We start from the raw sequence: 17,867 nt of genomic DNA, 5'->3' as shown, positions 1-17,867 counted from the left end.
AATGTATGTAAACACTTGTAAACACTTCATAGCTATACCTCACAAGTCATAATAGTAATAATTGAGCTCGGATTTCCATGCAAATGCTTGTTTTTAAATAAGCTGGTTACACTTTTCAGACTTTCTATATATTTGTTTTATGACTTAACGGTTCCAAATAATCGTTATTTTTCCCTGCATATTTGCATGTTTTGGTCTTTTTACGAGAAAATTCATGCCTAATGCATATTTTGAAGATTTTGGATTTAATAGCAAATATTTGGATGTTCAATATTGCAACAAGGGGGACAAGTTGGTGGAGGAAGAATGGTACAAGGACAGGATGAGATGGAGGAGGCTCATATACCACACCCGGGAAACTGAAGATGGTTTAGGAGGAGGAGGATGATGAATATTGCATAATATGACTTTTCTTCTGACTTTGGCGCATATATAATGTTAACTTGCGTGATAGTACCTTTTATGAATGTTGGATTGGGGAATTTGGGACTGTGTTTCCACGCTATACAGTATGTCTATTATTGAGAGACGGAGATAATGTATTCCTGGCATCTGATGCGACAATTAACAATAGTACAAAAGGAAAAGGTCCTATTAAACCAAACGGCCCCATGTCGATGTTTGTAATTTTTAGGAATAAGGTGTCCGAGTTATACATTGCTGTACATTGAACCTAAATTGTGCATTACTCATCGACGGCTCATTTCTTTGTCTCTGTATCTCTTGTATCACACTTCTGTGATGTCACGTTACTGAGAGAGCAGCTTACAAAGTTACAAACCATGGTTTTGCACTGAGCTCTCTTCTGTTGTTATCCTGGACTTTCCTACCCGGAACTCTCACTCGTCACACATCTTTATTATCGCAGGAGGAAATCATTACGAGTTATTGAGGACATTCAAATGTGTCTGCAATCATTGCGCAGAGAAGTAGCTGTGGCAGCTAGAGATAGGGTGAACACAGTGATCCGTTCAAATCCCGATTTTGAATTCATCAAGCTTATGAAATACGTATTGTGGTGAAAATACAAAAGACGTACAATGTGACCTCACTTTGCCCCAAATGTCTTCATTTAACTATACATTTGTCATTTTGTGTGACGTAGAAAGGATCATTTTCTGTGCTTAAGAATATGCTGACACACAAACGGATGACAGTTTGGAGAAATTTGTTGTACAGTGTTTCAAAAGGAACTGGATTTTGGTAGTGCATATTTTCTAGTTTATTGTGCATGTTTTGCTGTATGATAGTGTATGAATGCAAGCATATTTTGATATTTGATAGAGCATGGAAATCTGGGCTCTAGTAATAATAATAATGATAATAATAATAATAATGATGGGTACTTGCATTATTTACCCATGGGTTAAAGAATATTGTTTTCAAGTTATCTCAGTCTATTACACTTGCATCAATATCCCCCGTATAACTTGAAACAACTTCAACAGTCTATAACACTTGTCAACTTTGCCTTGATCGTATATCGTATCTTCTTTCTTCCTCAACGTCACTGGATGTGCTCTCCTCCTCTTGACCAGATCGTGCCGTGTTGGGAATCGGAGTTGCCTTGCTGCCAGCCTCTTCCTCGATGATAGTCGCATTCTCCTCATGACCAGGCTGTGCTGTCTCATTAGTAGCCTCTCCCCCAAGTGGACCCGTGATAGTACCTGGCTTACTCTGTATGCTACCTGGCTTACTCTGTATGCGTAGCGGTTGGGTGACTCGCCGCAACTCCAATGCATGGACCTTGAAAAGAGGCTTGGTCTTCAGTAAGTAAATCCCATGGCCCAGCTGTTTATCCACCTCAATGGGACCAACCCACTTAGGAGCGAGACCTGCGTGAAACCCTCCAATCTTATTACTGACTCGGTGGTTACTTCACAGTACTTGTTGGCCTGGTAGGAAGGTCTGGGTCTATTCGACGTCTTGAGCCTTGGCCTGGGTAAGGGATCTCTTCTCGGCCAAAGCTTAGTTCTCCTTGATGTTCTGCTGCTGCCACTCTGCAAAGAAACAGCTGCATCATCTTGACCAGGAGTGGGTGGTAGACGAATCTTCCGATCCCCGGTGCCGTATAGTTGTAGACCAAGGAACAGCTCCGCTGGGGAATAGCTGGTGAAATATTGATGCGGCATCGCAGGGCAAAGAGTGATTGCGGTATCTGATGGTCCCACACTTGATGTTCTTTGTCTATTAGGTGGACCTGTAGCATCTTTTTCAGCTCTTGGTTCTGTTGGATTGGCCCTTGGGTTGTAGATAGGGCATCTTGTAAAAGGCTGTTCATGCGTCCTGTCATGGCTTCTGGTATCAGAAATGCCTCAATCCATCTTGTGAAGAGGTCTGTGATCACTAGAAGTGCTGTCTTACCACGTGGAGTTCTAGGGTAAGGACCTGTCAAGTCCAGGGCTACGATCTCCCAAGGGTGTTGCGGCCGTCTTCCTTACTGACTGGAATCTGCCTTCCTGTTGCTCGCCATGGTGCAGACACAGATGTTGCACCCTTTCACGTAGTCCAGGATATCTTTCCGCATGTTGATCCAGAAGAATCTTCGTCGGACAGATTGATACGTCTCTTCACCTGCTGGATGTCCAGCTTCTGTGCTGTCGTGGAACTTCTCAAGGATGTCCGTCGTGTGTTTTCTGGGGATAACCACTACTGCAGGCATGTTGGAGAGGTGCGACTTTGTAACATCTACAAGCTATTGAAAATATGAAATGAATAAACGGTGACTAAAATAAGTATAAATAACAAGAATGGGCACCTCCCGCAAAAACAATTGCAGGAATAATTAACTATGTAGAGAAACGAACAACTCCCTCTCCCAATGCGACCGAAAAAGATAAAAAAGACTATGTACTATTCACCTATAATAATAGCCACATACATGCCATAACTAACATTTTTTTTAAACGAGGCCTGAAAATAGCCTACAAAACCACACGTAGCAGTACTAACATCTTACACAATTCCAAATCAGTCAACAATATAAATCAATACAACCACTCAGGTGTCTACCGCCTGAAATGTAATGACTGCGAGGCCAGCTACATAGGGCATACCGGGAGAAACTTTCAGATACGATATAACGAACACATAAATGTAGTTAAACATAGACATTTTTCAGCCATGGGACAACATATTAATGACCAAAAACATAGATTCACAAATGTTAACAATGACATGCAAATTCTGAATACCAACCCTAAGAGCACCTTGCTCAGTATATTGGAAGAATTCTACATAAATTTAGACCAATACATCAACCCAAATTTCAACTTAAATGAAATCACAGAAAAAACCAACATTCTTTTCGATACAGTCATTCCCCTTCTAAAAAATTATTTGAAAAGAATTAAGAAACAACAACTCACACATACAAATGAACCGCTTAAAGACTTCCCCTACTCTAGCCCCGCTCCCTCCACAGGCGCTCCACCCATCCCTCCAAACCTCTCCGCTGGGGCCGATGACCTTCGATGTTAGGCCCCTTAAAACAACAAGCATCATCATCAGCAACCAAACCTCTCCTCCGCAGCCGCGAACTACAGCCCCAGAATAACACGTAACAGATCTCGACGTGCAGCCGTGCAGCACACACAGTGCCAACACTCAACGTAAGTACTTTAACACACAACTCACTTTTCACAGCCTATTACATGCCGTTTCTTATACAAACTATTTCTACTTACAGATATCATATTCTACAACATAAAAGAACCCCTCACGCTATCACCAGAACAAATGTACATTGGCTAACATCGATATAATGTAAACCTTACTTCAAGATGTACAGCATATCAAATGAAATTCATTTCATAATAGGCACTATTTAACTTAACAATGACACATGCAATTCTTCACAACAACATCTGTATACCAAGATAATTTCATCACCTGCATACTAGCAGTAGTCAAGGAAAATTGGAACGAATGAAAAACAACTATAAGCCTCAACTTTAGCATATATACACCGTGTACTTGCCAATCTACAAGTACAATGCAGCAATAACAAACAGTACAAATTAGAACAAAAAAATTGTACCCATTTTAATTGTTTTTACCATTTCATCCATTTTTAACCGGCCTGTTACATCGGGTCTAAAACTTTTTATGTATACATATTTTTAAAGACAATAAATGCTGTAAATATGTAACAATATTACAAACACTAGTGTAAACAAGTGTAAACTTCATTTGATGTTCAATAGATTAGGCACAATGAGGTGATATGCCTCACATAACAAGTACTTTTTAAGCCAAAGAAAAAGATCCATTTTACTATTATAACAAGCAACTTTTTAATGTTTGGTTTAATTGGGTCAGTTGTATGAAGGTGTAATGTCTTACATGTGATGTTTTTGAAACCAATTTAATGTGTGTCAGCTGAGGATGACCCCATAGGGGTTGAAACCAGTACTGAATTTACTGCATTAGTAAATAAATATTGTATTGATAAGGTGGAGGCTTCTAAACTATTTTTATGTTGTAGTAGCTATCAGTGCAGAAATGAAGCTAATAGATTATGGTCATCAGGCTGACGAAGCTCCAGACTTACTCTATAACCTTACCTGTTGCTATTTACCCCTAAAATTGAAGTTGGGTAGCATGCCAGGTTCATCCTTTCTCCACTGATAAAAGATTTTGTGCAAGTTTCATTTCATGACTTTACTCCCAAAATAATAAAAAACATATAACAAATAATCACCACTTGATGAGACCAACACATGTTCGCCGTTTACAAAGGGCAAGTATACATACATACATACATACATACATACATACATACATACATACATACATACATACATTATCATTATAGACTGTTATGCCTTTCAGCGTTCAGTCTGCAAGCCTCTGAGAATTTACTAAACGTTGCCACAATCCTCGATTTGCAACTAGTGTTGTGGCCTCATTTAGTTCTATACCTCTTATCTTTAAATCGTTAGAAACAGAGTCTAACCATCGTCGTCTTGGTCTCCCTCTACTTCTCTTACCCTCCATAACAAGAGTCCATTATTCTCCTAGGTAACCTATCCTCCTCCATTTGCCTCACATGACCCCACCACCGAAGCCGGTTTATGCGTACAGCTTCATCCATCGAGTTCATTCCTAAATTAGCCTTTATCTCCTCATTCCGTGTTCCCTCCTGCCATTGTTCCCACCTGTTTGTACCAGCAATCATTCTTGCTACTTTCATGTCTGTTACTTCTAACTTATGAATAAGATATCCTGAGTCCACCCAGCTTTCGCTCCCATAAAGCAAAGTTGGTCTGAAAACTGACCGATGTAAAGATAGTTTCGTCTGGGAGCTGACTTCCTTCTTACAGAATATTGCTGATCGCAACTGCAAGCTCACTGCATTAGCTTTACTACACCTTGATTCAATCTCACTATATTACCATCCTGGGAAAACACACAACCTAAATACTTGAAATTATCGACCTGTTCTAGCTTTGTATCACCAATCTGACATTCAATTCTGTTGGATTTCTTACCTACTGACATCAATTTAGTCTTCGAGAGGCTAATTTTCATACCATACTCATTGCACCCATTTTCAAGTTCCAAGATGTTAGACTGCAGGCTTTCGGCACAGTCTGCCACTAAGACCAAGTCGTCAGCATAGGCCAGGCTGCTTACTACATTTCCACCTAACTGAATCACTCCCTGCCATTTTATACCTTTCAGCATATGATCCATGTAAACTACAAACAGCAAAGGTGAAAGATTACAGCCTTGTCTAACTCCTGTAAATACCCTGAACCAAGAACTCATTCTACCATCAATTCTCACTGAAGCCCAATTGTCAACATAAATGCCTTTGATTGATTTTAATAATCTACCTTTAATTCCATAGTCCCCCAGTATAGCGAACATCTTTTCCCTCGGTACCCTGTCATATGCTTTCTCTACATCTACGAAACATAAACACAACTGCCTATTCCTCTCGTAGCATTTTTCAATTACCTGGCGCATACTGAAAATCTGATCCTGACAGCCTCTCTGTGGTCTGAAACCACACTGGTTTTCATTCAACTTCCTCTCAACGACTGATCGCACCCTCCCTTCCAAGATGCCTGTGAATACTTTGCCTGGTATACTAATCAGTGAGATACCTCGATAGTTGTTGCAATCCTTCCTGTTCCCTTGCTTATAGATAGGTGCAATTACTGCTTTTGTCCAATCTGAAGGTACCTTACCAACACTCCACGCTAATTTTACTACTCTATGAAGCCATTTCATCCCTGCCTTCCCACTATACTTCACCATTTCAGGTCTAATTTTATCTATTCCTGCTGCCTTATGACAATGGAGTTTATTTACTATCCTTTCCACTTCCTCAAGCATAATTTCACCAACATCATTTTCCTCCTCCTTATGAGCTTGACTGTTTGCAACACCACCATGATGATTTCCTTTTACATTGAGAAGATGTTCAAAATATTCCCTCCACCTCTCCAGTGATTCCCTGGGATCTGTTATGAGTTCACCTGAATTACTCAAAACACTGTTCATTTCCTTTTTCCCTCCCTTCCTAAGATTCTTTATTACTGTCCAGAAAGGTTTCCCTGCTGCTTGACCTAGCCTTTCCAGGTTATTACCAAAATCTTCCCATGACTTCTTTTTGGATTCAACAACTATTTGTTTCGCTCTGTTTCTTTCATCTACGTACAAATCCCTGTCTGCCTCGGCCCTTGTTTGGAGCCATTTCTGATAAGCCTTCTTTTTACGTTTACAGGCTGCTCTCACTTCATCATTCCACGATGGCATACAATTATAATGTAGATTCAGTATGCACCACCACATCCACTGTACATTATCTTATAGAAGAATTGTAATATAGGCCTAATTATTATATCGAGTTTGAGTATCAAATACTTAGTAGTGTCTTTTACAGAACGTCCACCGCAAAGCCGGAAACTTGTTGGCATCTGTGATTATACCATGTTCACTCCGTAAAAGATACTCACGAACAATTGAAGATCACATAGGAAATCGCGCAAAATACATAGCTCCCGCGCAGCGGTCCGAATGAGAAACGCACACAATCAGAATCAGAGTGACTTGCCTCACACACGTACACACTTATATAGGCTTGCTATACGTGGTTATAGCGTCCTGAAAAGTTTACTGGTAGCAACGCTCTCCTAGGCACATCTTCACGCGTCACTCAGTCAACCCAGCCTCGCTTAAAACAAAGCCCTCGTATTGGCTATCGTGCGTCTGATGTGACATAGAACATCCACTCGTGTATATTCACATTGATCCACTCCAATCTTCAGCTTATACTACCTGCCGTACCCCGGGTTTCCAAGTCACTTTGTTACAACCCTTTCAACTGACTTTAACCGTCTTTCCCAATATAACCACTGTTTTCCATATTGCACAATTCTTGAGCAACCTACACTGCCATGGCATGTGCAGACACTTACACAAATTAAAGTTACATATATATATACAAAATTCCCTACTACAAATTCTTCTTCTAATCTTATGTTTTTACATATAAATGAACAAAATTACATGATTTACAGGACTTCAATATTACGAGCTATTACGAAAATTTCCTACCTAAAAATTTGGGGATCCTACATTCGTACGGTTACAATACCTCCCATTGTTTTGTGAAGATTTATATGCAATACATCTGAGCAAATCACAGTCTTTTCAGTACAGAAGTCTACACAGTCTGTCAAATTCACTTAAGATTTAAAGAAAATTCACACATTCTTCTTAACATACACAGAACATCTGAACTTAAAATACTTCACCTTACATAGCTCTTAAGATTGTGAATATTGTGTGTACCAATCATGTCACCTTTGTTATTCAACAGGTTATAAGCACACTTGCCAACTTTCTTACCTATTGTGTAAGTTCCCTGATACAATTTAAAAAAACTTATGAATTTGTTATTGTCTGCAGATGAAATGTGTGGAACCTTTAGTAACACCTCCTCCCCTACTTCAAAACTATCTCCATGATGCCTCCTCTGCTGCCTCATCCTCCTATCAGCTGCCTTCTTTAAATCCTTTCTCGCTAAATCAATCACTTTTGAAGATACCACTTCTGCTGAGGATAGATCTACCATAGTTGCCAAACTCACATAAAAACTCTCTTCCCATTCGTTCACACACAACTTACACAGACTTTCGTTCAGAACACACATACATTTGACAATCAAAACATCCCTTCTCTTCTGAAAACACACCACAATCGCACATCTTACATCAATACTCTTCCACGCTTCATTGAAATCATTCGTACTAATTTCACCATCAGATATTCCACTCAACATCCCTCAACATACGTTTCAATCGACTTCCTGTTCTCTCATACACATTGTCACTCTCGCTTTCCTTGAACTTTCTCCAAATACCAAAAATCTTTCCAACACAATTACTCCTGAATCCCCATAATATTCACAACTCCCCTTATGAATCTCATTATGCACAAAATGTGACCTAACCTCCACTTCACCAAGACCTACATCCACAGCATCGACAGTTTTCATCCACTCAGCCTTATCGGACATACCAGCTTCAATCACCTCAATCTCATTCACACAACCCTCCTCACATTTTCCTTCATTCACAATCTCTGTCTTCCTGAAATCATTACTATCACTGACCTCGAGATCCCCACCATTACTACTAAATTCTCCCACAATTCCTTGCAATCTTTCATCGTTGTTCCCACTCGCACACCATTCATGCCATCAACATTGTTGCACTTGACCCTCTTAACGGAAGTTTCATTAATCTCACAATCATCACTACTCTGACACATTATCGATGTAACATTAATCTCCTCAATTACACCAACATCTACTACATTATATGTCTTCCTCAAAGACTCCTCCACAAAACATTCATCACCACCTTCACAACTAACTACCTTTTCAATTTCTGAAACTTCCCAAAGAGCATCAATTACCACAGTGCTTTCACCATCAATTTTAGCACATAGTAGGTCCTCCGACAAATCCTCCTCCTTTTCTTCACACCCCTTGCCCCCAAAATATCTCAGATCATCACCTTACCTTCCTACATTATCAATTGCTTTCTCCACACTACTACCCCAATCATTCAAAATCAAAAATCAAATGAAAATCTCTTTATTTGCAAATGAGGTGTCTACCTCGGTGGCAAATGGTACACTAAAATACATTATTGTCAACACTAAATTTTAAATTGACAGGAGACGAAGAAAATTTTCCTAGAATACCATATTATACAATTTACGCTAATAATTTTTTCTATTAAACACACACATCATCCTTAATAAATTTATATTGTTTACAAAATTCTACTTATAATATCTTACAAACATAGTCAACTCATATACAGTACGGTATGTGAAATTACTTCTAATAATACTACAACTGGTATAAGGTTAAAATTAACATTGAATTTATTTACATATTTATATTTTACCCATTTTGGAACCTAAGTAGCATTAGCTGCCGTGCAATGTTTATCAATTAAATTACTTACCTCCTCCCCTACATTACTAATTTTATCACTTAATTTCTTCCCCTGATTACTAATTTGACTACTCAAATTATTCCCTTGATCAATCAATTTGGCCAACTGCTCCATTACTAACTTCATAAACTCATTATTACCCCCCATGTTACTTTGGTTTTGCTCACTACCTTCCCCTGCACCCCCCATTACAATTCCATATACTTTTTCCATAGACATATTATCACTCTGGAAACTACTTTCATCAAACTTAGTGTGCTTGTGTCAAAGCTACTTCCTCATCATTAACCAACATACTTTCTTTATGTACTTTTCTCTTTCTCAAATTCGTTCCACTACTATTACTCTTACTATTATTCATATTCCACTGAGAAAATACAGAACTCAAAACATGACAACACCGATACATAACTCCTAACACAAGCTCACAAAAACACTGAACCAAATGTGCCTATCGAGGTTATATAGCAAGTCTGGATATCATTCTGCCCCACGTTGGGCGCCAATTGTAACGTCTACAAGCTATTGAAAATATGAAATGAATAAACGGTGACTAAAATAAGTATAAATAACAAGAATGGGCGCCACCCGCAAAAACAGTTGCAGGAATAATTAACTCTGTAGAGCAACGAGCAACTCCCTCTCCCACGGCGACGGTCATCTGTTTGCCGCTTACAAAGGCAAATTACAAACATGTACAAACCATCAATAAAGTTATTTTCACTATATACATTCCGTAACATACCTCTAGGTAAGAGTCCCACTGCACTCTCTACTGCTACAGGAGAAAATCCTAATCTGGTAAAGTAAAGTACGACGACTTTCTCTACGTACAGATGCAACCTTCTTTACGAAGAGCATCCCTAACCTTATTTACACACTTTTTCATCGACGTCTTGAGTCCTTCCCGATTGCCGCACAGGTTAGTGTGACGCCTCACGACTCTCCAAATGAAACTGCATGCTCGGCCGACGATGAATTCCTTTCTCAAGAAATATAGAGCTGTTCAAGCTCTACAAAATGGTCCGCGAGGGCATACAATTATAATGTAGATTCAGTATGCACCACCACATCCACTGTACATTATCTTATAGAAGAATTGTAATATAGGCCTAATTATTATATCGAGTTTGAGTATCAAACTCTTAGTAGCGTCTTTTACAGAACGTCCACCGCAAAGCCGGAGACTCATTAGCATCTGTGATTATACCATATTCTCTCCGTAAAAGATACTCACGAACAATTGAAGATCACATAGGAAACCGCGCAAAATACATAGTTCCCGCGCTCCGGTCCGATTGAGAAACACAGAATCAGAATGACTTGCCTCACACGCGTACATACTTATATAGGCTTGCTATATGTGGTTATAGCATCCTGAAAAGTTTACTGGTAGCAACGCTCTCCTAGGCACATCTTCATGCGTCACTCAGTCGACCCAACCTTGCTTAAAACAAAGCCCTGGTATTGGTTATCGTGCGTCTGATGTGACATAGAACGTCCACTCACGTACATTCACATTGATCCACTCCAATCTTCAGCCTATACTACCTGCCGTACCCCGGGTTTCCAAGCCACTTTGTTACAACCCTTTCAACTGACTTTAACCGTCTTTCCCGATATGTCCACTGTTTTCCATGTTGCACAATTCTTGAGCAACCTACACTGCCATGGCATGTGCAGACACTTACACAAATTAAAGTTACATATATATATACAAAATTCCCTACTACAAATTCTTCTTCTAATCTTATGTTTTTACATATAATTGAACAAAATTACATGATTTACATGACTTCAGTATTACAAACTATTATGAAAATTTCCTACCTAAAAATTTGGGGATCATACATTCGTACGATTACAACTTGTACATTAAGATTCGTCTGTCAACTGGGAAGTTCTTGTAGGACATCTTGAATTCCCTCGGGACAAGTTGACTGTTGGTGTTCTGTCTCCTAATCCACTGTGTCATGGTCCTACAGGGCTTGTCTTGTTCTTGCCATTGTTTAATTACTTCCAGATCAAGTTCCTTCTTGATGGTCATAAGGATAGTTTCCTTGGGCTCACTCTGGTGTTTTTGTAGGATCTCCCTTTTGACAGGAGTGCTCCTAGCTTCATGTTTCATCACCGGGTACCTAGATAAACTGTCTGCTCGTATGTTCGTTGATCCTGGGACGTGTGACACACATTGAAATCAAATTCTGTGATTAACAGAGCCCATCGCATCAATTTAGATTTTGAACGGAGACCGAATTCAACCATTTCAGAGCGGCGTTATCTGTGTAGACCTGAAACTTCCTTCCCTCCAAGTAGCCTCCGAATTTGCCCATGGCACACGCCCCGGCTAAGGCTTCCTTCTCAGCAGTGCAGTAGGATTGTTCGGTGGGAGATAGCTTTTTGCTGGCATACTCGATGTCCCTTCTGCTGTCACTCCTATCCTAGAACAACACTGCTCCTAGGCCGGAGTTGTTGGCATCCATCTACAGGCACATCTTCTGTTGAGGGTCGGGATATGATAGTCCGGGAGCGTTGCATATCGCAGCCTTAAAGCTTTGGAACGCTGCCTCTTCCTTGCTGGTCCATCGGAACTGGCGGTTGTTATGGAGTAGATCGGTAAATGGTATTGCCTTCTCTTCAAAGTTTGGCACGAAGCTGCTATGCCATCCACACAAGCCAAGGAACTGACGTACTTGTCGCTTGGTCCGCAGGCGCTCAGCTTCTTCGATAGCTCGATTCTTCTCCAGTTAAGTTAAAAATGAGTACAAAATTTTTTATTGTTCCACCTTCTCAATACTTAAAAGTCTTCAAAAACATCTTTCTAATTCCGATATCTATGTTTGAAGTGAGCAAATTTCTTTTCTTGAGAAAGCTCTTCCTTGCTTGTGCTAGTCTGCATTTTATGTCCTCCTTACTTCTGCCATCGTTGGTTATTTTACTACCCAAGTAACAATATTCATCTACTTCCTTTAAGACTTCGTTCCCTAATCTAATATTTCCTACATCACCTGCCTTCGTTCGACTGCACTCCATTACTTTTGTTTTGGACTTATTTATTTTCATCTTGTACTCCTTACCTAAGACTTCATCCATACCATTCAGCAACTTCTCAAGATCTTCTGCAGTCTCAGATAAAATAACAATATCATCAGCAAATCTCAAGGTTTTGATTTCCTCTCCTTGGACTGTGATTCCCTTTCCAAATTTCTCTTTGATTTCCTTTACTGCCTGTTCTATGTAAACATTGAAAAGGAGAGGGGACAAACTGCAGCCTTGCCTCACTCCTTTCTGGATTGCTGCTTCTTTTTCAAAGCCCTCGATTCTTATCACTGCAGACTGATTTTTATACAGGTTGTAGATAATTCTTCGTTCTCGGTATCTGATCCCTATCATCTTCAGAATCATAAATAGCCTGGTCCAATCAACATTATCGAATGCCTTTTCTAGATCTACGAATGCCATGTACGTGGGCTTGTCCTTCTTGATTCGATCCTCTAAGATCAGACGTAAAGTCAGGATTGCGTCACGTGTTCCTACATATCTTCTGAAGCCAAATTGATCTTCCCCCAACTCAGCTTCAACTTGTTTTTCCATTCTTCTGTAAATAATACGTGTTAAAATTTTGCAGGCATGAGATACTAAACTAATAGTATGGTAGTTTTCACACCTGTCAGCACCGGCTTTCTTGGGAATAGGAAAAACAACATTCTGCCGAAAATCGGATGGGACTTCTCCTGTCTCATACATCTTGCACACTAAATGAAATAACTTTACCATGCTGGTTTCTCCTAAGGCAGTCAGTAATTCAGAGGGAATATCATCAATTCCAGGTGCCTTGTTCCTATTTAGGTCACTCACAGCTCTGTCAAACTCTGACCTCAAAATTGGGTCTCCCATTTCATCAGCATCAACAGCCTCTTCATGTTCCAGAACGAAATTATCTACATCGTTACCTTGATACAACTGTTGGATATGCTCCTGCCATCTTTCTGCTTTGTCTTCTTTCCCTAGAAGTGGCTTTCCATCTGAGCTCTTAATATTCATGCACCTAGATTTCCTTTCTCCAAAGGTTTCCTTGATTTTCCTGTATGCAGCATCTATCTTTCCCAGGACCATACAGCTTTCGACATCCTTGCACTTCTCCTTCAGCCATTCTTCCTTAGCTACCTTGCACTTTCTATCCACTTCATTCTTTAATCGCCTGTATTCTTTTCTGCCCTCTTCATTTCTAGCATTCTTGTATTTTCGTCGTTCATCAATCAGGTCTAGTATCTCCTGAGTTATCCACTGATTCTTAGTTGATCTTTTCTTCCTTCCTAACATTTCTTCAGCAGCCCTACTGACTTCATTTTTCATGACTCTCCACTCTTCCTCTACTGTGTTTCCTTCGGCCTTTTCATTTAGTCCTTGTGCAACATGTTCCTTGAAACAATCCATCACACTCTTTTCTTTCAACTTGTCTAGATCCCATCTTTTTGCATTCTTTCCTTTCTTCAATTTCTTCAACTTCAGATGGCATTTCAAAACCAACAAGTTGTGGTCAGAGTCCACGTCTGCTCCTGGGAAAGTTTTGCAATCCAACACCTGCTTTCTGAATCTCTGCCTAATCATAATGAAGTCTATTCGATACCTTCCAGTGTCTCCAGGTCTCGTGCACGTATACAGCCGTCGTTTGTGGTGTTTGAACCAAGTATTGGCGAGGACTAAATTATGGTCAGTGCAGAATTCAACCAGCCGACTTCCTCTTTCGTTCCTTTGTCCCTATCCAAATTCTCCTACTGTGCTACCTTCTCTTCCTTGGCCTACCACTGCGTTCCAGTCTCCCATCACAATTAGATTCTCGTCACCTTTGACATATTGTATTAAATCTTCTATCTCCTCATATATTCTTTCAATTTCTTCATCATCCGCTGAACTAGTAGGCATATAGACCTGCACTATTGTGGTGGGCATTGGTTTGGTGTCTATCTTGGCGACAATAATTTTTTCACTATGCTGGTCGTAGTAGCTTATCCGCTGCCCTATTTTCTTATTCATTATTAAACCAACTCCTGCATTACCCCTGTTTGATTTCGTGTTGATAATTCGGTAGTCGCCTGACCAAAAATCCTGTTCTTCCTGCCAACGTACTTCACTTATACCAACTACATCTAACTTTAGCCTATCCATCTTCCTTTTCAGATTCTCTAACCTACCACAACGATTCAAACTTCTAACATTCCACGCTCCGACTTGCAGAATGTCAGTATCCATCTTCCTGATGATCGCCCCCTCTCGTGTAGTCCCCACCCGGAGATCCGAATTGGGGACTAGTTTACCTCCGGAATATTTTACCCGGGAGGAAGCCATCATCAGTACATCATTCATACAGAGAGAGCTGCATGTCCTCGGGAGGTGGTTACGGCTGTAGTTTCCCGTTGCTTTCAGCCGTGTAGCAGTATCAACACAGCTAAGCCATGTTGAGTATTATTACAAGGCCGTATCAGTCAATCATCTAGACTGCCGCCCTTGCAACTACCGAAAGGCTGCTACCCCCCTTTCGATGAACCATTCGTTAGTCTGGTCTCTCAACAGATACCCATCCGATATGGTTGCACCTGCGGCTCGGCTATCTGCATCATTGGGACACGCAAGCCTCCCCACCACGGCAAGGTCACATGGTTCGCAGAGGAGGTCGGATTGCCTATACCAACAATAGGTAGACGACAAGACCTTGTACGGATACCAATACTCTTGACAAGATCAGAAGTCACAAAGGATAATTGACTCGCAGAGTCTAACAAAGCTTTAACTAGTACAATCTCTCTTGAGCTAGCTTTTACTACTACACACGCTGTGCTCAGCAAAACATTAGAACCTAGTCCTGAAACAACCTTCATAGCAGTGGGTGAAACAATTGCAGAACTTGTAGCATTCATATTATTATTGTTATTATTGGGACTTGCTTGTTCCTTGTGAACCAGTAAGTTGTGGGGCCCATTACAGTAGGGGCACTTGTTTTGCTTACACTGTTTAGAAACTTGAGAAGCAGAAAAACAAAGATAACAAAGTTTATTTTCTCTCACAAACTTGCGACGATGATCAATGTTTGCTTGTTTGAACTTTCTACAATCAGAAATGCTGTGATTATCAAGTTAGCAAAACCTACAATTCAAGGAAGTGCTGTTGTTGGTAATGTGAAGGGCTCTTAGGTTGGATTTTAAGTCTCGTTTTTGCTCAATAACAAGCTTCTTGCATTCTGTTAGCTCTAATGGTTGACATTTTCTTTCCAAGAAATCAATCAAATTATTTAGTGTGGGAATATCAGTGGAGGCAAATTTGTTTTCCCATTCACTTCTATGGTTGGGCTTGATCTTATTTAGGATCTGTTCCTGTAGCAAAACTTGACCCTCCAAACTGTCAACAGCACTAAGGTTTGATTTTACTTGGTTAATCAATTTGTGATAATCAACGGAAGATCCACTAGTACAATTATGGAGATTGAGCAAATGCTTTACATGTTGTGAAACAATCAAGCGTTTATTATTGTACCTTTCATCAATTAAATTCCAAGCAACAGTAAAGTTCTCAGCGCATATGGCTAGGTTATCCAACAAATCCCTAGGTTCGCCTTGAAGAGACGGCAATAGGTAGTGTAGTCTTTGCACATTGTCAGTGCGGATATTGTTAATGACTAAGCTTTGAAAGGTGTTCCTGAAACTCAAGTATTTTGTCAAATCTCCTTTTAAAACAGGCAATTCAATGGGAGGGAGCTTCAAGCTACAGTTGGATCGAGTAGAGTTATCAGAGACGATGGATGTGTTACTAGGACTCCTGGGTCTTTCAAGTGAACAAAGCAATTCTTGAATCCTACCAACTATTGTATCATACCTGTTTTCAAATTCATCATGCTCTCTGAAGTGAATTTCGCTAGATTTTGAGTCTAATTCACATTCTAAATACTCCCTAACTGCACTGAATTCCTTCCAAATTTCTGGCAACCTATTCTGTTTGGAAATCATTTCATAGTGGTTAATGTTGCTTCAAGTAATTTTCAAGGTGAGTTAGTGACCTTTTAAGTAGACCACGTTTTTGAACAGCCTTTGCTTCGGATTCAAACACCATGTTGAATAGTTTGGGTAATCAGTTATTGACAAGATAATAATAGAAATCAATCTTACAATTATGGTGACTATACAAACAATAAGCTCTATAATCAGTGCACTGCATTCATTTTGCATTGTTAGAATGAGTGACAGACTTTGAATGGAACCAGCAATTAGTCTTATTTTGTATTTTTCCAGTCATTGAGTATCTGTAAAAGGCAAGGCCTTTTCTCATTAGGTGACTGACATAGGATAGCTGCCCTACTATTTAGGTCGATGCTTTCACAGCCTGTTAGTTTCTTTGTTACTTCCCTTCATCATATAAATCATCTGTTGTCATGTCATTCAAGCAGTTCTAATGATCAAACCAGTGATTTTCATCAGGATACGAGGGGGTATCAAATATAAACGGGATTTTATTTTTTATTTAAATTCACTTATTGAGAAACACAATGCAATTACAATATTTTTCCACATAGTTTCCTGCTTTTGAAATGCATTTTTCCCAGCATATGGGCAGATTTTTTATGCCCTCATCATATAAAGAGCGGTCATGTCACCAGCCAATTGCACACAAAGTCTGCCCCACACTCATCATTTTCAAATCATTGCCCTCCTAGGGCTTCTTTAAGCAGTCCAAACAAATGGAAATCATAGGGTGATTTGTCCTGGTTGTGTATGGGATACCTCGTGCTTATGAACTTTGTTAAATTCATGTGGCATTATGTTTCAGGCCAAAAGGCGTGTATGGGGTACCTCGTGCTTATGAACGTTCTTTTCGATGGAAATTAGGTCAGTTTCGGTACCTGTGTCAAAGTAATGCTCTTCCAAGCCACATCAAGATCACCGTAACTCGTCAGACATTATTTGAGGACTCCTACCATCAAATCATGCGGCTTCCTGCTTATGAAATGAGGAGACGGCTATACATCATTTTCAGAGGAGAGGAAGGCTTGGATTATGGTGGAGTTTCAAGGTAATTTTTAGTTGTATTATGCTACCAACTACCTTAAGTTGTATGTTATGTCCTGTACTTAATGGGATGGATACATTGTTTCAGAGAATGGTTCTTCCTACTGTCACATGAGGTGCTCAATCCAATGTACTGCCTTTTTGAGTATGCCAACAAAAATAATTACAGTTTGCAAATAAACCCTGCATCATATGTTAACCCTGATCACCTTTTATACTTCAAGTTCATTGGAAGGTTCATCGCCATGGTATGTACTACTTTCTATATTACAGTAATATACATCAGCAAAAAGAAGCTGATTTATATAGTGAGATTCATCATATT

The 17,867-nt window shown here is 39.8% G+C and overlaps 1 protein-coding gene across 3 annotated transcripts in view; it reads left to right on the top strand.

The window, feature by feature from the left end:
* Nucleotides 1-17,867, top strand: part of Su(dx) (Suppressor of deltex) — a 569,124-nt gene that overhangs the window by 449,603 nt on the left and 101,654 nt on the right. For all 3 annotated transcript variants that reach the window (XM_067138560.2, XM_067138561.2, XM_067138559.2), the window contains exons 10-11: nt 17,304-17,546; nt 17,631-17,790. In XM_067138560.2, the coding sequence (XP_066994661.1) occupies nt 17,304-17,546; nt 17,631-17,790 (403 nt within the window). The remainder of the gene's footprint in view (nt 1-17,303; nt 17,547-17,630; nt 17,791-17,867) is intronic.

Source organism: Anabrus simplex, chromosome 1, assembly GCF_040414725.1.
Source record: "Anabrus simplex isolate iqAnaSimp1 chromosome 1, ASM4041472v1, whole genome shotgun sequence".
In the NCBI taxonomy this organism is placed as follows: Eukaryota; Metazoa; Arthropoda; class Insecta; order Orthoptera; family Tettigoniidae; genus Anabrus; species Anabrus simplex.
The sequence above is the reverse complement of the archived record's forward strand: the minus strand, read 5'-3'. Positions and strand labels throughout refer to the sequence as shown.